Raw genomic sequence first — 25,665 nt, forward strand, 5'->3', positions numbered from 1 at the left:
GTTCCCCTTTCTGCGGTCTGACAGCAAATATCCTCCATGGATATTGTATCCCAGACGGGATCTCATTTCACAGCTGACGGAACATCAGATTCCCAACCTCCAGTCCCTCAAACTAACTGCTTGGTTTCGCTACTTCCAGTGATGTTTGGTAAAGTCCTGGCTCCCTTATCCTGTCCGTGACATTATTCTTGCTTCTCAAAAGCCATCCACCAAGAAGGTATATTGTAGCAAGTGCAAAAGTTTTTCCATCTGGGTGTCAGAGGAATGTAGATTCATTTTCTGCCTCAGTCTCTGATATCCACATGTTTTTGAGTTCTTTTTTTCATGAGGTTGCGAGTTTCTACACAATTAAGGTAGAACTTGTATCCATCACTACCTTTCATGTCAGGAAGGGAGTTGGTTCCTCCTCTACCCTTTCTTCTTTTAAACTTTGTCAGGCTTTCTTAAAAATACTTTTTCAACTGAGACCTCTGATCAAGGATCCTTCTCCTCCTTGGGATCTTTCTTTAGTTTTACAGGGTCTCACCCAAAAACCCTTCGAACCTGCTAGTTCTTGCGAGCTGAAGTACTTGTTTTGGAAAACTGCCTTCCTTGTGGCTATCACGTCAGCCAAGAGACTTTCAAACTTGCAGGCTTGTCTTCCAAACCTCCGTACATAACCTTCTTTAAGGATAGAGTTCCTCTCAGAACAAATCCTTCCTTCATCCCGAAGGTTGCTCTGGAGGTAAATGTTAATCAGACCATTCATTTACCTGTGTTCTTCCCTAATTATTCTAACCAAGGCAAGTATCTCTTAAATTCTTTGGATGTTCGCAGTTACGTTTCTACCTGCATAGGACTAGGCCTCATAGAAAGCCAGATCAACTGTTCGCTGCCTTTTCGCTGAACAGATTGGGACCTCTGTGGTTTATTTCCCACAATACAAACAACTTCCCTGTCTGGTTAGAGCCCACTCCACTAGTTCTGTGTCATCCTCTTCACCCTTCTCTGCTAGAACTCCAACTGATGAGATCTGTGCTGCAGCTCCTTGGTCCACAGCTCACACCTTTATATTTCGTTACAAGTTGGACATTATTTCCAGAAACAGGGCATCCTTTGGTTCTGCAGTGCTCAGGCATTGCTTTCCTTGAGGGTCCTCCCATGGTTTGTGTAGCTGGGGACTCTGATCCATTCATGATGCATAATGAAATGGACAACATCAGATTAGAAGTTATGTGCTTACCTTAACTTGGTATCTGTGCTGTCCAGTGTCATTATGCATCACTTCCTGCTCTCCTTCCCCCTTCCTTGTGCAGCTGAGAGTAACCTAGAGGACTAAGGAACCTACTGGCTCCTCCGTTTCTGTTTCTTTCTTTTTCTTATCTTGGGAATGTCTGCTTTATGATTAGGGCAGCAAACTCTATCTGAGGTTTTGTTAGGGAGTGAGACCATTATGGAAGTGGGAGGAGTTTGAGGCTCGGATCATATGCCTGAGAAATGGCCGGCTTGGATCCAAGGACGGGTCTGAAGACCCATTCATGATGCATAATTAAATTGGACAACACAGATACTAAGTTATGGTAAGTACATAACATCTATTTTCTTAATACAGGATCATTAATGACAAGCTAATGGTACTATGAAAGTCATAGATTTCCTTTTTAAAGAATATCAGGGCTGTTAACATAGCTGGGATTTAAGCTAGCCCTTTGAAGGAGGTGGTTAAGGCTACCTTCGGTGGAATACTTGAGATGGCAGGTGACTGGGTTAAAAGTAGGATACAGTTTCACTGAATATGCCTTAGAGATCCCAGGTAGTTAATTGGTTTATTCGTCTCCTGGGGGTATGTTATGATCATGGAATGCTACTCTCCCCCTCCCCCCACTGAAGATATCTGGTGATTGACCAGCCTTATTCAGAAGTTTATATGGAATGATGCAAAACGCTGAGTTTCATGGGATATCCTCACCTGGCTATGATAGGAGTTTTACATCTCCTTGATTTAGACTTGTGTTTAGTTGCAGTGTCGCTAAAATTATTTTATGGGCTATATTCCCTGGTACTGAAGAGTAATTGGAATCATTGTTTATTGCAACAAATAGGAGATCAGAGGGGATTTTTCCAAAAACTGTCTTTGGTGAGAGGTAAGCGGCTTATACAAAGGCCAACAAAAGCAGGAATATTTGTAGAGTATACGAAGTGGGTGCTGACCTGGTGCAAAGCAGGTCAGCTGGGTTCCAGAGCTGACACCAGTCTTAATCTTGATTAAAGGGAGATCTCCAGAAATGATAAAATCTGGGAATTATTTATGCCATAGCCATAAGTATTGAGAGCAACTGCTGCAAGATGTGGAGATGAGAAGTGTGGGGGAGGTTTCTCAACTTGACAGTTGGTTGTCTGTAAGTGAGGAGGTATATATCTGACTATAAATTCATGAACTCTAATACATGGGATTGGCTGCCTTAAGTTGGCTGTTTGAAGATAGAGGTATGAATGCTTCCAGAAAGGGGAACACTTTCATAAGTTATATAAAATGTTAATGAATATTAAAACAACCAAGACAGAAGGTTTTAGGCTGATGTTGAAGAGGGATTTAGAGGTTATCATTACACCTGCTGTATTGGCTGACTTGCCAAAGCCCCCTAGGGCTGCCTTAAAATATAGACGTTTTAGATTCTTCAGTCAGCGGTGCCTTTTTTTTTTTTTTTTTTTTTTTTTTATACTCTGGCTAGCATGTTTCAGAGTGCTGATACGACCATTTTGTGATGTCAGGGGGCATTTAGGGGTGATTGCACTCTCATATTTTGGGACTGTCCTCTTTTAGACAATTTCAAAAGCAATTTGTAGGGAGCATGTGACATCCTTTTCTCTCCCCAGCAAGTCCTCGCTAACCCTGTTTTATTAATTGGGTTGCATGTTGGGATTTGCCTCCCTACACACAGTAAAATGTTATTAACATTGCTTATATTAGTTGCAAAGAAAGTCAGTATGAGGTATTGAAAATCAGAAAGCATCACCTATTTCGTTGAAGTTGTTGAGATAATGAATGGCATAAAGGATCTTGAGTTGGCAACAGCGGGGCCTGGGCTAAGCGAAAAGGTTTTGATTAGATGGTGAGCCTGGATTGTGCACTGTGGGATATCTGAACAATAGGTGGCTTACCTGTTGTGCGATAGGCACTTCATACTGATAAATATTTTCTAAAATCCTCTACCCAGATTTATGACAATGTATGTTTTCCAATAAAGCTTTAACAAAGTTTCTCTTCTAGTATATATTTTGCCTCACATGTTGCTGTTTGCCTTGGACGGGAAGTAATTGGATCTGTTGGTGATTCTTGGACATCAGCTTGAAGTACTGTTTATTATGATTAACCTTCAGTTTAAAAGACAAAATTGTTATTTTTATAAGTATAAAGAAGAGAGCAATGTTAGGAAATTTGTATGTATGAGCATCAAGACACACTAATTGTAGTAAATAATCGATAGCCAAGTATTATGTAAAAAGTTTACCTTAGTTTTGAAAAGAAAGTTACAGTTTTTTGGTTGTACTTTCTAAAAGGCACTCTGGATACTGTAATATTGTAATCTGTTCATTTTTGTATTTTTTTTGCCTGTTTATATCAAATCCATCTTTTCAGTAATAAAAAATATGGGGTAAAAAAGGCGAGTGGAATCCATTTGGATGATTAGTAATTAAAGTTCAACACTTCCAGGATGGTTGTCGTGGCTGTTCATGCCACTGTCTGAAACTCATCTGTACCAGTGTTGCCCATCTAAATATTATCTGACATTGTCTGAAACAACGACAGACTCAAATTCATGTTAAAGATGCAGAATTCAAGTGTAGTCCTTGATGTCCAGCCCACTGTTAAGTACCAAGTGTCAGATGTTTTCTAGTTATTTTGCTTTCTCCCTTGGAATATTGGGTTATGGTACACCCCTGATTTCCGTCTGGTTGGACTATTGCATTGCCTTCTACTTGAGTGCTTTAGACTCGGAACATGACCCTCTTGCAGCTGGTGTAGAACTCTGTAGCTTGGCTACTAACAAGGTTATTCTGCTACCATCATTTTCACATACCGATTCTGTGTAGTCTGTACTGTTTGCCATTTCATTCTCTCATCATTTATAAGGTTCTGGTCCTGGTTTACCTAGTCTAATGCAACCTGGGTTCTCCTGCCTGAAGGAGCTACTAGCCTGGTGCCTACCTGGTCATGTCTAGTGCTTGTATACCTTGGAGCTGTTGGAGGGTCCAAGGGAATGGTTACACTCTTTAAATTAATATTCCTCTGCTTTACAGGAGATGCACCTTTGGGATGGTTTATCTGAGAGGTTGAGGATGATGTCCTTTGCACTCGGTGGTTTTAAACATTCTTTTAAAACATAGCTGTTTGCTTTTTAGTGTAGTAATAATTCCCAGTACTAAACCATAGGTAACTAAAATGTGAAAAACTACAACTCTAAAAACAAATGCCTGAAACAAAAAAGGGTGAAAAACTGAAACTGGAATAATGTTATTCCTTCACTGCACCCCCCCCCCAATATGGAGAGAAAGTTCTCTACAATCCCCTAACTTTCACACATAAATGTCAACTCCACTGTCATACAAACAAGAAGGGAGAAATCTCCCCAAACAAAGGAAATGACTGCCTGTGCACAGACACAAACCACACCAATAGTGGTTTCCAGTGATAAGTAGCAGTCATCGTTTTTATCCTTGGCATCTTGTGACTAACCTCTGGCAAAGTGGGAAGTAAGAACTCCAGAACTTGTAGTGAAGCTATAATAGTAGCTTTTCAGCATTTTATATCTGTGTTTGTTGCACTAACCATTGTGTGTTTATTGTCTTTTCATATATTTGTCTTTTATTGTATCGGTGGTTAGATGAAGCACCGAACTAAACCTGTATTTGAATTTGCCATGTAAACATATTTTAAACAAGTACAAGCCCAGCACAGGCACTTACAGCACTCCTTAGCTTAGCTTATTTAACTATATGATTGTCAGTTTTGACCATCCAGTTCCATTGTGATTGTGGCTGGAGTCAGTGACTCATATGTAGGCATGGTTGTACGAAGATTTTGGTGAGACCATAGGAAATGACTTGAGGGGCCTATGAGAGGTGTGGACAGATATTCCAGAAAGAGGGTGGTAGTTACCCAGGCTGCTTTCAGTAGGGGTAGAGAAATGCTGTCTCTGATTGTGATTGTCAGGATATAGAAAGATCACTTTAAGGGTTCCCTGGACCCCAGTAGACTTTTGTGGAGGCAGTGTTAGATGCAGTTGGTGGGAGTGGATCTGATCCATTTGTATGGAAGCGGTCACTGCATTGACAAGACTGTGGGAGTGAGTGAGACCCCCATCAGAAATGCAGAAGGCATTGGATCTTGTTGGTGTGTAATGGTTACCTTTTTCAGCATTACATGGAAGGCAGGGGCAGTAAATCTGGGCTGACAAACTGGAATAGTGGTCCACATTTTAAAAATAGGGACAGGATGGTGCCTTTTATTTACAGAGGGATTAAACTCTTTAGCCATCGTAAGATGGCCAATTCTAGGATGCTGGGAAGGAGACTTCATCCAGTAGTCAGTTTTTTTTTTTTTTTTTTAAAACAGTCCAGATTCCTTTCTGGCTGTAGAATGGTGTACTGAACCATTGTCTTTGCCCTGATATTGGAGGGATTTGGCAGATTTCCAGTACAGCCTGTGTGCATTCTTTAGATCTAGAGAAAGCATATGACCATGTCTCCTGAATGTCTTATGGGAGGTAGTGCAGCAGTACTAGGTCCCATACATCAGTCTCTGTATGTGAAGTGCAAGAGCTGTGTCTACTTGTTTTATGTTGTGTCAAATACATTCATGCTTTTGGAGTAAGTCATCACCAAAGGTGTGACTTCCCTTCTTTCTTGTTTGTGATTTTTTATGAACAGACTGTCAAAACACAGATAAGGGCTGGAGATTATCTAGTTTGAAGATATGATGAGGGTTGCACCTTTGTCATTATCAGATGATGGTGATCTTTTAGTCTCACCTGACTGTGATTTCCTGATTTCCAACATACAGTGGAGAGATTCATTGCAGCATGTGAAGCAGTTAGGATGGAGATAATCACCTCCAGCTCAGAGGTCAAGGTTCTTTTAAAAAAAAAAAACTGCTGTGTCCATTGGTAGGGGATGCAGCTGTTTCTGATGGAGTTTAATCATCTTTGATTCTAAGGTAGAGAGACTTTGCACAAATCCCCTTGTCGTTCTCCCATAGAGAACTTTGCTACAGGCGTTGTACCAGATTGTGGTGGAAACATGAGAACTGATTTAATAAGATTCTCAGCTTGCTGGTCCTTATCCTGTCTTATGGTCAAGAGCCTCAAGTAGTAACAGAAATAATGAAATTTCTGCTACTAGCTACAGAACATAGGTTCCTATGTAGGGTAGCTTGGTTTATAGTCTGTAGTAGAAAGAAGTACTTAATCCATGAGATCTTGTAGTATAGCCACTGTTCTAGGTTGAAAGAACTAGTTGAGGTGGTTTTTGCTTTTGATGTGGATGCCATCCGCCCAATACACAGTCCCACTGGGAGGAGGCACTTTGAGGTGCCAGTACAAGATGGAAGGAGTATATGTTCTGGGTTGGAATGCCTAGATATCCCAGAGGAACTGTTAAATGCATCAGGTTTTGTTGCCACATGCTTATCAGTAATTAATTTTTCTTAAAGTAGGGTAGTATACATTACCAAATGCAACAGAGAAATATAATGCAAGTATGTGTTATCAGCCATGTGAATGTGTGGGCCAGATTCAATAAAGCCTGCACTAACAACACAGACATAACACACATTTTCTTCCTCCGTATTTTAATTTTCCTACTGATATTCTTGTAGCATTAAATATTGACATGGATTCATAAAGATTACCACAAAATGCAAACTACATGCACACTTATCTTTCTGAGTGACTAGAAAGCACAAGAAATTTGATAACATTTTTATTAAATACATACCGTGTACACTTGGTGTAGGCTGTATTGAATCTAGCCTTGTGTGTGTGTTTGTGTGTGTATATGTAAATATATATGTGTGTTTGTGTGCGTGTGTGTGTATATGTGTATATATATATATATATATATATATATATATATGTATGGATCCTTGTTGTTTTGTCGACAGTACGGTTCATCGAACCGTACTTTGCCGAAATTACTTTACCAAAAGTACATTCTGTCGAAAATGCACTTTCGCTAAAGAAAACAAAAAAAAAACATGCGGTTAGCATGTACCTTTAGTTGTACATCAATGTATACTGTTGATGTACAACTAAGGAAACTCTTGTTAAGATGTTAGTACAATGGGGATAAGGGAACATTCCCTTTTCCCCACTGTAGTACGATCTCAGAGTGAGAATATTAAAGTGGGGGGGTGCAAGGGGGCTTGCCCCCTTTGCATATACGTGTTTACTCTGTTGTTTTTTTTATTTATTTGTCCGCGAAAGTGCATTTTCGACAAAATGCACTTTCTCCGAAGTCAGTTCACGGAAGTACGGTTTGATGAACCGTACTTTCGATTAAAGAACATAGACCTATCTATAGATATATATATAGATATATATATATATATATATATATATATATATGATGTGTGTGCGTGTATGTGTAGGTACGTAATTATATGACAGCAGAAACAATAATTTTCCATTTTTCTTGGAAAAGTACTGTTAGGTGGCAAATCTGGTTGATCTAAGTTATTGAAAAAAAAATGGAATTTGTAACTTTAGGCCAGATTACTCATTCACCATAACTTGTATTTATTCTTACATTTATGATTTATAACATTTCCAGTTTGATTATTGAGTGCTGTGTACTTAGAATCTGTTTTAATTTTGCATATATGCACAAAAAATATATAATGGCATCACAGTGATGAACAGCAGTTACTTAAAAAAAAATATATATATATATGTGTGCAATTTCCAGATTTCTTCTCATGTGAATTGAATTTTATTAATGAACCATAAATCGGTATCCTTGGGCATCCATTCATTTCTGTATTTCTCAGATGCACTGGCAATATTGCTATAAAAGTGATTACAAATTATTGTTGATCTGACCTGAGCTCTAACATATCGGTAATATTATCTTCAGTTATTTCTGATATTTTTATACTTAATTTTTTAGAAGCTTTACAGCTGATGCTAGTAGTAAACTTGGTTTGTAGTTAGTTAAATGATGCATTTTTTTCTGTTTTTGTATTGGTTGGTCATGTGAGATTTTCTTCTAATCCATTGGCGGTGTAGCTTCCAGCACCCTCTTTTTTTCAGTTCAACTTTATTGTTATATGTACTAGAGACAGCGCCACATAGTATGATGAAATTCTGACCCTGGGTAGTTCCCCATAATAGAACTATACGACTCCCTCTACATAATAGCACTCAACTGTACTCTTGTTCTGTCTACCCCTCACTAGTACCTACCATTACACAATATTAGCAATAGCTAGCTATAGGACTAATATTACTTTATATTTCCACTCATATAGTGCATTCTTATTCCATCATGCAATAACGTGTGTTTACATTGTATCATTCTTCTAAAAACAACAGATAACTGCACAATCTCAAACTACCCTCATACAGACTTGTAGTATTGTGAAATAGTATTCTCATTAATATAACAGAATGTAATGCCCAGCCTTAAACTGTAGTGTAGGTTTTTCCTATGCTGTTGTAGTGTATTGATGTTTTATCCTTTGTTAATCTTACTGTTCAAACAAAGCCTTTATTTGTTCTGTACATAAACAACCTATGTTTATTGTATTCATTGTACTAACCAGTATGTAAATATAACTAAATGGATTGCTCCACAACTATAATATATTTTTCACATACAATGTTGTATATTATATTGTGTGTGTACCCTGTGCTTATTTTTACTGTATCATACTTTAGCTACTTTATTTTATTCTTTACTTTAATAACTTGAGTTGTTATTTCCTTTTCTGTACTAACCTTTGTGGAGCTTTTCTCCCTGGGCCTTCACTAAAAATGGGTTTCATGCCCAGTCAGACTCTTCCGATAAAGAAATGTGAAATAAATAATAAATGCATAAATTATTCTGAAAATCCTCCAACAACATATAAAAATGATGACAATTAGCAAGAAGTAATCTAAGACAACAAACAGACAATAATATAGATAGCAATATCAGTAAATGTATGTGTGTGTGTGTGTGTATATATATATATATATATATATATATATATATATGTGTGTGTGTGTGTGTATTTATATATTTATGTGTGTGTATATATATATATATATATATATATATATATATATATATATATATATATATGGTTCCCTATCAGAATCCTGAAACACTATAAGCCTGAAAGTCAAAATCCCGAAAACTAATGACTGAAAATGCAAAATCTCGAAAATGCAAAATCCCGAAAGTCAAAATCCTGAAAACACAAAATGGACATGCTGACGTCATTGTGGCTTTGCTATTGTTAGCCCTGTGGTGTTAGGTCATGCGTTGGGTCCAGGTAAGTGTGCGGTTGGTTTTATGTTAGGGTTAGGGGCGGTATAAGTGAGTTAGGGTTAGGGCGCAGGTTAGGCATGTATGCAATAGTGACAAATATTGGGGTTAGGGGCGGTTTAAGTGAGTTAGGGTTAGGGCGCAGGTCAGGTGAGTGTGCGATAGTGACGGACCTTAGGGTTAGGGTTAGGGTCAGGGTCAGTTGGTAGATATTAGTGTCTTTATAGTGACATATTAGCATTATTTGTGTTTTCAGGATTTTGACTTTCGGGATTTTGCACTTTCGAGATTTTGCATTTTCAGTCATTAGTTTTCGGGATTTTGACTTTCAGGCTTATAGTGTTTCAGGATTCTGATAGGGAACCATATATATATATATAAAACTGTGCAAACAATGCTTGAATGCTTGTACACCTCCAAATGTGAGCCAGCCTGCAATACTGGAGGGAGAGCTAGTAAGTGAGTTTTATTGAACAGTCTAATAGCTTGAGGTATAAAACTGTCTTTCAGCCTGGGCTCTTCTAGCCACCATGCTCTTATAACTCCTCCCTGATGGTAGCAGCATAAACAGTTTGTGTTGTGGGTTGGTAGTGTCCATGATAATGTTTTGATCCCTCCTAAAAACTCTTTTGGTGACATATTTTAAATGGTATTTTAAACAATGAAATTGGTACATGTACATTAATAAAAAAGGCAAGAAACTGTAGTAACATTTTTCATTTTTTTCATGCACTGTTCAGATATGTTTTCTTATTGACAGTTGTAATTCATGCCAACATTTCATAATTTGCTGAATTCCTGCCTTCCCTTAAACAACTCTCCTCCTCCTTAAAATTGTTCTACATGTACTCTTCCCACAAATTCCATTAATTGTTATGTAATTTGATCCTTCCCTTTTCTAAAGATCCCACCTCCAAGTCTTTTATCTCCTTAACAATGTTCAGCACTTCAATTGGTTTAGATTTTGTTTTCCATTTTCTCATAATTACGTTTCTGCCAGGCAACACCATTAAATGTAGTTAAGGTCTTACTGTGTGTAGGCAGTTCAGATACTATGTCCCAACTCAAAAGAATCATTTCCTTTTTATGACCATTTATTTTCCCCCATATTTTTGGCAAAGTACAATTTAATTATTTATTTACATTTGTTGACCAGGAGTGTCCGACTGGACGTAGGTCCATTTTCAGCTGAGGCCCAGGGAGAAAAGCTCCACAGTTAAAATAAATTGACAGTAGTTACGTTGGATTACATAGCAATTAACAATTTAACATAGCAATTACTTACAACATATTTACAGATGAAGAACATAGTACATCAGTAGACAACTAGAATCTTTATCTGTGAACTACATAACAGACATTAACAAATGTTACAATAAGAAGTTCCTGCTGTATAATAAGTACTGGGCTTATGAGCATCTGAGCTTGCTATAATCAAGGTAGTTAGTGGAGTGGAAAGAAAGGTAGTGGTTGGATGGGGTGGGTGATTTTAGAGTGGGAGTTGCAAGGGCATAGCCAGCATGTTTTTAGGTGTGCTTTTAGTAAAGTTTTGAAGTGGGTGCATGATGGTATGGAGGTAGTTGTGGGTGGGAGGGAGTTCCATAATTTGGCTTTGGTACAAGAGAATAGTGCTTCACCAGCAGATTTATTGGCTTTAATGATCTTCAAGTGATTTTTGTTGCTGGATCTTAGTGGTCTGGTGGTGCGATAGGGTTGGAGTAGATTCTGGAGGGATGGGACATTTAGTGGATGGTTTACTAGTTTGTGGGCGAGTGAGAGTCGATACCATTGAAGGAGGTGAGGGAGTTCAAGCCAGCCCAGTTCAACAAGTGAGAGACAGTGATGACTACGGTAGGATGCCCTTGTGGCGAATTTGACGATTTTGTTGTAGCAGTCTCTAGCTTGTTTAGATCGCATTGCCTTAGGTTGGTATATATTGGAGAGGCATAAAGTAGGGTGGAGATAAGGTGGGAATTTGCTATTGAAATCTTTTCATGCTGGGAATTTTTAAAAACTAATTTGTTACATTCCCAAAAATATGTTCCAATTTACCTCTCTTCCCCATCAGACCTCCAGTAGTTGCTGTCTACATGATGAATAATTATCTGCAGTCTGCTTGGGTTATTATAAGAATACCTACTAAGCACTTCCCACTGTTTCTTTGTAAATCGCTTTTCTAATCCCCCCCCCCCAGTCTTTTCTAATCTCATCTGATTCTTATAGTTATCATGCAGTATGTTATGTGCTATGCTTATTATCATTTTTAACAGCAGCTTCTGTTCTAGAGTTAACTAAAATGTTTAACAGATGTCGTCTCTTAATTAGCACCTCCTCTAGTCTTTTTTTTCTTTGCCTGTACTCTATCAATCCTTGGTAGGGAAGACAGTCTGTAAACTGCAGTCCAAATTTCTGCTTAGTCTCCACCCATTTTATTACATTGCCCTTTCTTGTTATTTGCTCTCCCAATGCCATGGTTTCTTTGCTGATTGTTCTCTAGTAAATTCTTACACCCTCTTACCTATTTTCTCTACTCCTGGTCATAGTCATTCCCATTGAAAAATCTCCTTTCTCAATTCCCATATTGGTTTAGTTCTTACAATACTTTCTGTTACTGTATGAATGTAATATTCTGTATAGTTGTCCTCCTCAAGGACCTGCATCCAAAATCATACTCTTCTTATTTCTCAAACCTCCTCCAGATTAATCATCCCTTTCCACTTTGATTTATAACATTCTGCTTGTGTTGTGAGCCAAATATCCATTTACCTCAGGTACTTTTAAACCACTTTTTTTATGGGGACAATCAATGTATCCCACTTAACTATTGCCCTGTTCTCCTCCCAAGTAAATTTCTTCAACTGATTTACTAGTAAACATCAATAGTTTTTCCTCTGGTTAATAAAAATATGCCTGACCTGTGTGCAAAAGTAAAGGGACTAAAAACATTTTCACTGTTTGTATCTTACTATCCGTATCCATAATCAAGAGGTTCCAGTTTCTCAATTTTTTTATTATTGTTTAGCCTCTTCATACATTCCCTTAGCTGTCATAACAGAATCCCTTTTTAAACCATATATCTAAATACTTCATCTTGTCATGTCCCCATAACAATGGGTATTGATGAACCATTTCATGTGTGGGAACAATTTTCAGTGGTAGCCTTTGTTTTATCTTCTTTAATTTTATATCCCAAAAAGATGTGAAACTCTCAGAATGTTCAACACTGAATGTCTTTTGTTGTATTTATTACTTTCAAAGTAATATCGTCTGCAAGTAAAGCTAACTAACCTTTCCGGATTGCCACACTGTGTCTTTAAATTTGTGAGTCTGTTTTTGCCAGTGGCTGTAAATATAAAGCAAATAATAATTCTTTTCAAACACATCTTAGTGGAGGGCAACACTGCCATCTTAGTTCATTCCTCTGCCCCGTCATATGTCTTCCTAATGTCAGTGAACACAAATGCTGCCATTGCCCTGTTAATACTTCTGTGTCCATCTATTTCAATTTTGACAACACCTTTTCCTTACTCTTAGTACATCTAACGACTTCTATTGTCCAGATGTTTTACAGTTATTTATTTGCATTTGATTACCTGGAAAGTCCAACTGGAAAAGTGTTGCCTCTTTTCATCAGATACTTGGTTGGGGGAAGCCATAACAAATTTTTGCTTTTTATTTACATTTTGTTTATATTTTGTTTGTATGCAATATTTAGCAGTTTAGACTCTAAATCATAAACTTGTTAGTACACTTTTTGTGCAGTTTTGTGTAGCTGATAACAGTAATTTACAAATTTGTTTAGTTTCCCTGAACATTCTATTCTGCAGCTCCCTCATACCAGTTATCTGATGACCTGTACTGGTGGTATTGCCTGCTATTACATCATTAAGCTTGGGTTAGTACTTAATAATCTATTAGTTCTTCTTGTAAGAAGGTGCAGATATCCTCAACTGTGTGAAGTTTTGCAGAAATACTTATTTCTTTTGTAGCTGAAATACTATAGAGTATGTTTTTGCAAATATATTTGAATACAGTTTTTTTGTTTCATTTTCTGATTGCTGCCTTTATACATGTAGAAGACTTTGAACATACTGTCTTGGTTTCATTTTTGGTATAGTACGGTTTATTTTGGGTATTGTTTGGATTAGCCAGGTGGTATGCATGGGCAGAACCATGATTGAATTAAGACAACTTCCTGTCTTAGTTCATTTATTTTGTTCAAATAGCAGCTCACCACTTGCTTTGATGGTATGTAATGAGAGAAAGATGCTGATGCTGGTGTTGACACAATTTTCAATTTTCCCTGTTTTTTAGGTCAGGCGCAAGAAGCAGCAATGAAGGAAGCCCATTTGAAGAGTGAACTTCAGAAACAAGACATAGATGTCACTGCAACGAGTACAGTAAGTTTCATATTTCAAAACTAATATATAATCAATAGTATAATATATATATATATATATATATATATATATATATATATATATATATCATAGTAGATGTGAGCTAAATTTTTTTTATGTACAGATGGCTCTCTTATCACATGAACATAAGGCAGATGTCTTAAATAAGTGCAATTCCATGAGCAGTGGTATATCTAACCCTTGGCAGTGGTGAAGTTTGGTTCCTGTGTGTTGCTAAAGTTGAAGACAGAAGTTGGAGGTTTAGAGTCTTCTGCTTAAAATCTAATGAGCTCAGATATGCAAAGGGAAGGGAATGTACAATGTAGAGTAGTTGTTCATCAAGTGCCAAGCATGGTTTTTGTGGATAAAACACAATAGCAATAAAACATACATACAAGAAACCTGTTTTGTCTAGGGGCTTATAACTGGGTACTAGCCATTGTTGTCATGTCACCAGAACAGCCTACCGAAAGATAGGATAGGCATCATGTCATCCTGCAGAGGACACTTGTACTGAATGCTGGTTTGGAAATCCATGTAAAATATATATACCTTTAAACTTAGGGTAAAGGGCACAGCAGTAGAGAAGTGGGTGTTATCAATTTGGGTAAAATTCAGTTACTGATTAGTAATTACACTGTCTGGATGCTAGCAAAAAAGGAAATTTGCAGAAAGTAAGGGAAAATCAAACAAAAAAGGAGGAGAAGAAGAGGTCTAGACAGGAAGAACTTTGCAACTGTTCATCAAAAAGAAATAAAAATTTCAGCTTTAATACATGAGGTGAGTTCCATTAATTTAGAAAAAATCTAAATCAAACATATTCAGATTAAAATAGCTGAAATACTACCTGGATATATAAAGTCAAATGAAAAAGACTAGAAAATAGAAGCTTTATTAGCTGTTTAGCTGAGCTGATAAAGCTTCTGAAATCAGAGTTTGAAATGAAGGAAAGACTGGCTGAACATGAGGTCTATTAAAAAGAGCGGTTTCAAAAAAAGTTTAACTGAGCATGCAGAGAAAATCTGAGTATTTTTTTCCAGTACCAGAAAAGCTGGAAGGAATACACTGCATTAATTTTATGAAAGTACAGATAAACATATAGACTGGTGTTCAACAGCAGGATTTGCTTATTGAGAGAGCACATCATGTGTATGCTCGAAATCTGGCCGTGAGAAAGTAGCCAAGACCATTATTATTAAAGCTGCAGTCATACCAGCAGGAAGCACTGCTCGAGGCAGTACTGGGGAAGGAGAAAAAAATTCTTAAAACCTGGCGGCATAATAGTGTCTCTGGTAAATGATTCAATACATACCAGGTAGAAGAGAAGCAAGTTTAATCTAGCAATTATGGGATGTAAAGAGGCAAGTATGAGACTTAATTTCCTATATCCAGCTGGCCTCTGAACATTTTTCTTGGAGGATCAAAGGTATTTTTGTATAAAGATGCAAGCTAATGATGTAAAAAATGAGACATTGGTGCTTTGAAACTTACCTGTTAAAAAAGAAAGGAATTTAAGGAATAGGTTGTAGGCATAATTTGAGAGTTGTTTTGGAAAATAGAAGTTACTTCAGAAGGGATAGTTAGTGAGTGGGATAAAATGAAATTGGAGTTTAAAAACATGGTAGATATAAGAGGGACTGAGAAGTGGGAAGGAAGTAATGATTAATCAGAGGGGGTTGAGATAAGTTAAAGCATTTCTGAGGGGTAGTCTGTCAGAACAAGAGCAGCTGTGGTATGCTAAAGGGAAAATAACACCGCCATTTTGATAATGTTCATGAGTTCAGAAAGGTTGCTGTTAAGTAGCTAGTTGTGAAAACAGCTCTGGAAAACCGAAACTTTTACTGCAGTGACTTGGGAAACAAAGTGTAAAGTATTGTAACCAAACATAGAGAGCCTCTGATAAGAAAAGTAACTAGAAAGTTGGTTAAGGTATTGGAGATATTTTGGAAATTTTATAAAAATCTGTATAAAGCAGAAGAGTGGGGATAAAAGTAAAAGGCAAAATGCTGATATTTGTGGTAGACATAATTATGCCAAGGATAGGGGAATATGAGACTAGACAATAGCTAAGATAAGAGTAAATGAGACAAAAAGATTGGTGTATAATCAAATCAGCAGGGAGGTCTCCAAGAAAAGATGATATTCCTGTAGAAATTTACACTTTAGTAGAGAAGAAAGTGATAAAGAAGAACTAATAGGGTCAGTTTTAACAATATTTTTAGAGAGGGTGAAGTACAGGTATCCTGGACAAAAGGTTTGCTTGGCTGTGTTACCAAAAGAGGCTAAAGACTTTTTCAGCTCTGACATCAAATGGATCCATTTCAAGTTTAAGCCATCATTATAAAGTATTTGTCTGTTCTAGCAAAGAGAATGACAAAGATATTACCACATGTTGATAGGTATGATTACTGTGTTTTTTGGAAGGAAGGTAAACATTTGGCAACATAAATAGATGAGCGATGATCTAGAGGGCTGCATAGTGTAAGAAAATACTATTGTTGTTGGTGAGTGTTGATGTAGAAAAAGCATTTGGGTAGAGTAAGCTGAGATTTTATGTGTAGGGCCGTAGTATTTGTGTTCCCCAGTAGATGAGTAAGGTTAGTAAGCAGAATATATGAAGGGTCAGAAACAAAACCTAACTCATTAATGCCTAACCTGATTAGAATTTCCGAATTTCTGGTATGTGTTGTGTAGTTACTATCCCATGGCCTTTTGTTTGCTTCTGTCAAATCACATCTAGTGGCCATTTCATCTTATCTGACATGGATCCCCATCTTTCTTCTCTGTTTATGGTCAGACAGTTTATGTAATGGTTGTTAGAGACTGCCCCTCACAAATAAATGCCTCCATCCATCATTTTTTGTGCTACCTTTTGAACCTGCCTGTATGGCTGATTTGAGGCTCTTTACTTGGAAAACTGTTGTTCTTGTTGCTCTGACATCTGCAAAGTGAGTAGGTTCAGTTGCATACACTCATGGTGGGGGTACCCCAATTGGTATTCCATAGACATAAGGTCAGTCTGTGGACTAACCACACATTCATGCCTAGGATCATCTCAGAGTTCACTTTAAACCAAGTCATCAGTCTCCCATTTTTTTTTTTTAATCCTGAGGCAAAAATCTAAGGAGAACAGATTCTTCATACACTGGATGTGTACAGGCAACTTGGGTATTACTTTGCCAGAAACAAGTCCTTCAAGAAAGCTGACCAAATATTTATTTACTATTATGAGACTAAGAAGGATCAATCCATGTTTTAAACAGACTATTCCTAGATGGCTGGCCTCTGCTATTGTGTTTTATTACTCCCACCATGATAAAACCATTCCAGGCAGGGTTAGGACCTATTCTGCCAGAGCCTTAGCTTTTTCAGTGGCATATTGGAAAGCAGTGAACTGTAGAAGCCTTCTAGAGACAGCTACTTGGTGCTGTATCCATACATTTGCAAAACACTACTGATCGGATTCTTTCTCTAAGTTCAGAGCAGGCTTTGCAAGGATCATTTTCCAGGGGCTTGTGGACCCTTATTTTTCCTCCTCCCAGGTTGAGTAAGCTTTGGTGGTCTATCCATAGGCTACTGCAGCAGGGAGAATGATGAACATAATGCAGTTTTATAAGTTGCACTTAATAAAAATAGAGTTTGAATGAAGAACTTGAACATCTACTGTTGTGGTTAAGTGAAACTTACACAGCTGTACTATGTTCATCATTCTCACTGCCTTAGTATCCTATTACTTTGCTGATTAGATACCGACCATTACGTACTTTATTGTCTCGATGACTATGGCTGCAGTCAGAAAATGAGACCATTATCCTAATCTTCAAGACGATATCAGTAAGGTTGAGAATTTATCAGATGGCAGGTGTACTGCTCTTGATCCACCCCAGCCTGCTGAATTAAGGACAGCGCACCTAGTCTACTTCCAGACTTTCTTGAGAATTGGAGGAAGTGAGTGATAAGATCTCAGAAGGGCTGCATTAGCCCACTTTGAGCAATGTCCTGCAGGGAGAAGAATCAAGAAAGAGGGAAGGGTCTACAGGTGAATTCTCTCTAGTAAAATGAACAAGAAGATTACCAGCAAGAGTGGAGCAATACTGATTTACCCAAGAGTACACCAGTGAACTGACTCTGTCACCATCAATTGTAGTGTATCTTGATCTGCCTTTTTGATGCTGATGAATAAACACACTGCCAGCTTGAAAATAATTATGACTAACACCAGTTTCCAAATGGTTCTGTACATTTTCAGATCTGCAAGTAACATTACCATTATTGGACTTGATGCTGTAGACATTATATCCCTTTGCACTGTCACTCTTCAGCTGCCCCACCCCTAATCAGAGTCACTCTTATGGAGCTGGATTTAATAGCTCTAATGTGTCTGATTTCAGAATCAAACGAAATCCGAAAGGAAAAGGTGCTTAAACAAACAAAAAAAAAAAATAGATTTCAGAATCACCAGTGCCAGAGGCTGGTCTTTGTGATATAATTGTTACCAGTTCCAGTCTGGTGACTAGAGACCAGTAACTGCTCCAGTGGTGAACACAGAGAGTTGACATTGATTTTGAAGACACCATCTTTGGCACTTGCTTTCCTCTTTGGCACTTGCTTTCCATTTCTTATATACATATATATATATATATATATATATATATATGTACACACACACACACACACACACACACAAATAATATACACATGTGGCATGCATGTGTTTGTGCGTATGAAATAGTTTGTGTAGCATTTTTACCCTTTGCTTGGATGTTTGGAATATTTTGCAGACACTTTAATGTGTATGAGCATCAGCTCAGTTAAAAGCCCTGTTTGTAAAGTATATCCAAACAATCCAAAGTCCAAAAAGTCCGAAACATGATATGTCTATAGCTAGTCGGGCTTAGCTTTATTGGCCTGAATGTAACCATAAAGACTTAAAAGTAAAATGTCTTGAGTATTCAGAGACAATGCTGTGTCCTTAGGGAGTCATTTGCATATGTCTCACAGGCCTCCACTACAGGAGGTTTAAGGTGTTGCACAGTAACATCCCGTTGTTTTTGCAGTTTTTACTGAATGGTTTGTCCGTGTAACCTTTTTACCCTTTGCTTGTGTGTGTACACACACACACACACACACACACACACACACACACACACACACACACACTGCAGAGTTATTAGCAGTTTTTTTTATTAATACTGACTACTTTTACATAGAGACCAGCTGTCTGCAGGTGCAAGCAATTAATCTTGAGAGTTTTGAGTACTCTTTGCTCAGAGAAATGCAACACTTAAATGTAAAGAGCACTTCAGTGAAAAATATAGTTTGAATAAAATGTAGAAGCCTTCCTAAGCAGTCTTAAAGGTAGCCAGTGTACTTTTTCTTAAGGTTAAAAGTTAATGTTTACTGAAGGCATGCAATCTGTTTTTCACATTTAGGAGGGGAATAGAGATGACAAAAAAGAATAAATGTCAATCTGTTTAAGTGGGAATACAATTTGTAACATGAACTTTAGCATGAGTAACCTTAATTGTAGACTAGGTAGTACCTGTGGGTGCAGCCATCGATTTGAGGCAACTCCTCCTATCTAGAGGTGTAAACTTAATTTGTTGAAAATGTACATAAATTTGGTTTGTTTGTTTTACGTTAAAACAAAATGGGGTTCTTAATATTTATTTAGTTTTTGTTTGTTTGTTTTGAGTGCTTTCATTGTAGCACAAAGTCATGTAAATAAAAATGGAAATGAGATGAAGCAACTACTTAAAAAAAATATCAGTCTGCCAAACAGTGTATGCATTTAAGCCAATAGTTTGAAATGCACATTTAAAAGAACTGTCATGCATAATAATTGGGAATAATAGCTTATGGTCATAATGGCTACTCTATCCGTATTGTCATGGAATGTAAATATATAGACAAAAAGTAGAGAGTATTTGAATTATCATTAAGAAATATAGGATGAAAATAGCAATATTGCAGGAGACATTTGGAGAGAAGTGAATATGTGACTTTGACGAAGACAGGATCTCAGGACAGATATTCAGCAGAATATCAGGGACAAAGGAAAAGAGAAGTAATAATGTTAATTGCTAGAAAGGCTTCAATAGTGATAGAAGAGGCAAAAAAGACTTACGGTACATTTGTGGTTGTAAGTGAGGATGATAATACTGACATGCATTTATATTCCACCAAAAACAGATTTTATGGAGCTTAAATTTTTTTTTGGGGGGGAGAATAATATTCCCTGCTGAAAACTGATTATGTATGGGTGGGGCTGAAATCTGAGTTGCACTAGTGAGTATGTAACTGGGACATAGAAGGTAAAATATAAGTAAGGGCATCACATCCAGGTGTAAGGATGTTATTAACTCCACTGTACTCAACCTTCATCAGACCATTAGTAGAGTACACTCCCTTCTGCGTGTACCTCACCAGACACCTGCAACAGCTGGAGAGACCACAGAAATTTCTCACCAAGAAAATACAGGTCCTCCAAACCATGACTTACATGGATCGATTGAAAGCCCTGTCACTGTATTCTGTATCATGTAGGCTGCTGAGAGGCGACTTGTGCCTGGCTTACAGAGCAGTCTCAGACCCTGCTCTGATGGATATGCTGCACATCTGCAAGTCAAATGGCACAAGGGTCATTCTCTCTAGGGATCTTAACCTAGCCTGTGAGATTAACAGAACATGCTGGAGAGACAGACATATCTCACAGAGATTGCTGCTACTCTAGAATAAACTTCCAGTTCATGTGAAGTAGAGCTTATCACTGACTGTATTCAAGCACAACCTGGACAAATGAATGGAAGACTGCAAATTCATCTGGGGGGGCATTCATGTCCCTCATGGATGGGGTAATCAGTGTTCATCATAGACAGGCTCATCAAGAAGGTCTTGCAGAACAGATGGTATTCCTGTGGAAGTTTGGAGTTTGGGAGGGAAGAAAGTGGTAAAGATCCAGAGTGGCTTAACAGTGTTTTAAAGGGGGGGGGGGTACTAGCGTCTGTGAAAAAAGCTGTGATGGCTGTATTACCCAAGGAGAGTAAAGACCCTTCAGACCCAGCTTCATATAGACCCATTTCAATTTTAGACCATTATTATAAAGTGTTTGCCATTCTCTTAAGTAATATAGACAAAAGGTGTTGCCCAAATTGCTAGATGTGGAGCAACATAGCTTTGTGTATGGGAGGCAAGTATTTGGCAGCATAATTGAGCGATGATCAAGAGGGAAGCTTAATGTACGAAAAAACATTCTTGATGCAGAAAAGGCATTCATTAAAGTCAGCTGGGTTTTTATGAGTAGGGCAATGGAAGCATTTCCATTCCCTAACAGCATAATAGGGTTAATTAGGAGGACGTATTAAGGGTCAGTGACAAGAAATTTGGTATGTGGGTTACTCTTCTGTAGACTATGTTTGAACAGAGGTGCCAGACAGGGGTGTTCTCTTTCCCCTTTATTTGTTTTACGTTTAGAGCCGTTCTAAAGAAAATAAAGAACTCGCAAATTCAAAGATGTAACTGGTATGATAGTCAGCAAAGGTTAGTTGTATTTGCAGGTGATATTTAGTACTTTCTAAATTCAGAAATTTATGGAATATTTTGAGACAGTTTCATGTGTTTTTTGGGATATAAAATTAATGAAGTTAAAACAAAAGCTATAACTGTAAACTTTCTACCCACACATGAATTGGTTCAGCAATATCCATATTTATGAGGGACATAATAAGTTGAAATATTTAAATGTATGGATTAAAAAGGATTCTGTTGTGGCAGATGATATGTGGGAAGAGACTAAACAAAAGTTAATATAAAAACTGAGAAACTGGAAGCACTTGATTATGGATAGTAAGATACAAGCAGTGAAAATGTATTAGTCCCTTTAGTTTTATATAACATTTGGGCGTATTTTTATCAATCAGAGGCAAAGATGTGGACAGTAATAAAGAGTTGAGGGGAATTGATTTGGGAGGGGGAAAAGAGCAAGAGTTAAATGGGTTAAGTTCATAGGTATATACTAGGTTAATGACCACCAAGACCTTTATAAGCCTAGCCCTACAACTCAGCCCATTTGTATCCATGTGTATCATGGGCATTTGTTAGGAGGGGTTATGTTATTTAGGAAGTTTCTAGAGGCGATGGGGGGTGGTATGTTAGTTTGGGCATTGGCTGAGACATGGGCACCAGGCCCGGAGTGAATTTCCAATTTCGCAACCATTGGTCAAGGGTATACTTAAGAGTTACGGATGGACTGTGTTTCACATGAATAGGGATCTTGTTCCAGATCATCGGTATCCCCTGAAACACATATCTATCTTTCCAACATGTCTTATTTATATCATAAGTAAAATTTAAATCCTTGGAACTAGTGGTTCTGGTGCTGTTCATTTTGCGGATGTGCAAAAGGTCCATCAGGGCTGGATCCTGAGGATGCCTTTTATACCAGACATAGATTGCTTCTCAGTTACTGAGTATCAAGACAGGACTTTAAGGCGATCCGTATAGGACGTGTTTATACCCTGGAATCTCCTGGTAAGAAACCTTTGTAAGCATTCCAACTGTTGTACAAGTCTGGTCAGATACATGCTGAAGGGAGCATTTTACTCAATGATGGGTCTGATAAGGGACTAATAAAGTGGCACCATGACTTCACTAGCCTTGGATTCCATGATCTTACCTATAAGTTGGGGAACATAGAATGAATTTTCTTACTACCTTGGCCACATGTTTGTCAAAGGCCAGATTACTGTCTGCATATGTTCTCAGATCCCTGATCTGGGTCATCTCTTAGGGGTATATTATCAATGGAGTAATTAGCTTGGATAGTAGTTTCGAGAGTGCCTAAATGAAAGACCAGGAATGGATAGAGGAAACAATTTGAAAGCTATTAGGGAAGACAAATTTCTTCTGAAGGATAGCTGGTGAATGGAATAACATCAAAATGGAGTTTAAAATAGGATAGAAATTAAAAGAAAAAGTGAAGAATTTAGATGGGCTGACAAAGGTTGGAGGTATTGCAGAATAAATGGAATCTCTCAGAACAGAAGAGCAACTGTAGAGTGCTAAAGTGAAAATAAGGGAGTATGCAAATAGCATGAGTTTAGAAAGGTTACTTCTAAAAGCACCTATGTTTTGAAAGAGTTTAAATTGGGTAGAAATAAAAGAGAAAAAATAGCCGAGTCTAGAACAGAAGCTGCTCTTAAAAAGGGACAGATTAGTAGGGTACATGATATATTGCATGGTTACAAATGATTGGGAAGGGAGATTGGAAGGACGATTTACAAAGGAATGATGGAAATAAGTTTGTATGGCTCCTCTATTTTCCTATTTCCCAACTTCCAGCTAACATTTAGCATCATTCCCAGTAACCTTTCTCCCTCCCATTCTGCTTTGCACCTATATCCATTCATGCTCAGACTCCTCCTCAACAGTACCTATACATTGTTCTCTGCTTTCCCCAAATAAACCCTCACTACTTCATTTCTTAAAACCACATCCTTATAATCTCTCATTTCAAACCCCTCTTTCTTGCATTTCAGAAACATAAGAGAAGGCATTTCAGAAACATAAGAGAAGATATCAGGACAACCTAACTCTCTCTTTCTTCATAGAAATACTTCTTCCCTACTTAACCTTCTACTAGCTTTCAGACTCCACCACCACATGTCTTACAGCCCTGCATTTTCTTGCTTGCTTCTTGATTCCTGCTTCCCCCCTACATGCCATAAATAAAATACAGATCCATTTACGTAATCTTGCTACTCTTCATCTTATCCTCTGTTTTTTTTTTCTCCTACTGAGCCATCTCTCATCAGCAACCACTGTACGATACACGCACCAATAAACACACAGACCCAGCCGGTGCTAATAAAGGCTGTCCCTCTGTAAAATTCTTCTGTATAACAAGTAGGAATAACTCCACAGGCAAAATCCAACAACATGATTTATTGAATAAAACACCATGAAATAAACAGCAGATCGAGCGCTTTCATCTCCACTCGGGAGACTTAATCAGAGTCATCTGACTGTCGTTTTGATCCAGACATTGCCCACCCCACTGTAAAATTCTGAGTTATACAGAGGGACAGCCTTTATTAGCACCTGCTGGGCCATCTCTCATCAGACCATGAGTCAGTAATGGCTTTCATCGTTTCTCCAGCTCTGTCCCCACCATGTATCCATACTTCCTCCCTAAACTCTCCACACATTGCACCAAATCTATTTAATGATGACCTTCATCCTTACCCCAAATATAGACTGATTAACACCATTTCCTCTCAAATCAAAATAAAATTAACTGAAAAAATACTTTCCAACAAACAATCAGTAATACCCCAATATACCCAAGTCCTCCTAGGAGGAGATATTCATTGTAATCCTGGCCTCACCTATTGCAACCAACATATCAGGACATTTCCCTTCCACACACTACCGTAAGCCCACAACAGTCTACTGCCCACCCCAGTAATCTAACTCTTGTCAACATAAATATTAGAAGCGTTGGAAATGAAACTACTGAATTGCATGCCTGCATTACCCAACACAAGCCTGATATTCTTGGTATAAGGGAAACTTGGCTTAAACTCAGCATAAACAATTCTGAAATTATGCCCTCTGTGTATATCATAATCTTTAATGACTGTGTAAAGAGGAAAGGGGTGGTATCGCTTTAATATTTCCCAACAACTACCACATTTCCCTGTACAACAAACAAATACCAAAATTCAGTTCAGCACAGCTTCTTATAACTTTGCTGAAAATAAACAAATATCTATTACTGCCTGTTATGTCTGTCTTGGTGACAATACATCTATACTGGAAGATAGCCTATATTGGAGATCCATAATTCCATAAGAAAAAAATGCTATTAGGTGGTGTCAGTATCACTTGGTTAGACGTCATAACCTGTAACTCCCCTGTATCTTTCATGAACTTGTACACTTTCACACAACTAATTAATAGCAAGACATCAAATTCTTTATTAGACTGGATCCTAGTGTGAGACCCTAGCACATTCATTACCACACAATGTCAGACTCTTTCAGTGACCATCTCCCAATTTATACAACTAAAAGTCTCACACATCCATTCAAGCAGCATGTTTATAAAACAACATGCAACCTGTCCAAGTTTAACCCTGGAATATGCATTGCTACCCTATCATCTATTAACTGGAACATCCTAAAAATCCTCCCCTTAGATGATGCTGTAAATTCATTATATTGGACTTTCCCAAATAGCCTTGCACCCCCTGAAAAGATCAGATTAAAAACAAATAATGGAATTTGGCTATCTAAAAGAGTAGAATGGTATGGCAAGTTAGAGAAAAAGTGTGGAAAGAATGGCAAAAATATAAAACACCAGAATATCTCAAACTTCAGAATGCTCAATAAATGTACAAAAAGAAACACACAAGTGAAGACAAAAAAAATAGTACAACAACTTTCAGAACAATAATAAACACAACCCTAAAAATGCTGGTCTGCCATTAAAGAAATCTTGCTTGCTAGGGAAAAATTCAGTCCTAACCCCTCTGCCAGTAACTCTTGAAACTGCAATATAATTCAACTTTTTCATGGATTGTTTAACATCCCTAACCAAGGATTCCCCAACATCTAATCCCAACCCTTCCTAACAGTCACATTACCACATTCACTTTCACCTTCAAACCTGTGCTCACATCCTATATAACACTACACTTAAAGTGAAACCATGGTCTACTTCAGTTGATGACTTTCCAAGCAATTACCTTACAGTAGCT

The 25,665-nt window shown here is 37.7% G+C and overlaps 1 protein-coding gene across 1 annotated transcript in view; it reads left to right on the forward strand.

The window, feature by feature from the left end:
- SMCHD1 (structural maintenance of chromosomes flexible hinge domain containing 1) overlaps nucleotides 1–25,665 on the forward strand; it is a 3,546,415-nt gene that overhangs the window by 2,859,888 nt on the left and 660,862 nt on the right. The window contains exon 40 of the mRNA XM_044065561.1: nucleotides 13,822–13,907. Within this exon, the coding sequence (XP_043921496.1) occupies nucleotides 13,822–13,907 (86 nt within the window). The remainder of the gene's footprint in view (nucleotides 1–13,821; nucleotides 13,908–25,665) is intronic.

The sequence above is a fragment of the Protopterus annectens genome, chromosome 3.part0 (assembly GCF_019279795.1).
Source record: "Protopterus annectens isolate FY-2018-M chromosome 3.part0, PAN1.0, whole genome shotgun sequence".
Classification (NCBI taxonomy): domain Eukaryota; kingdom Metazoa; phylum Chordata; order Ceratodontiformes; family Protopteridae; genus Protopterus; species Protopterus annectens.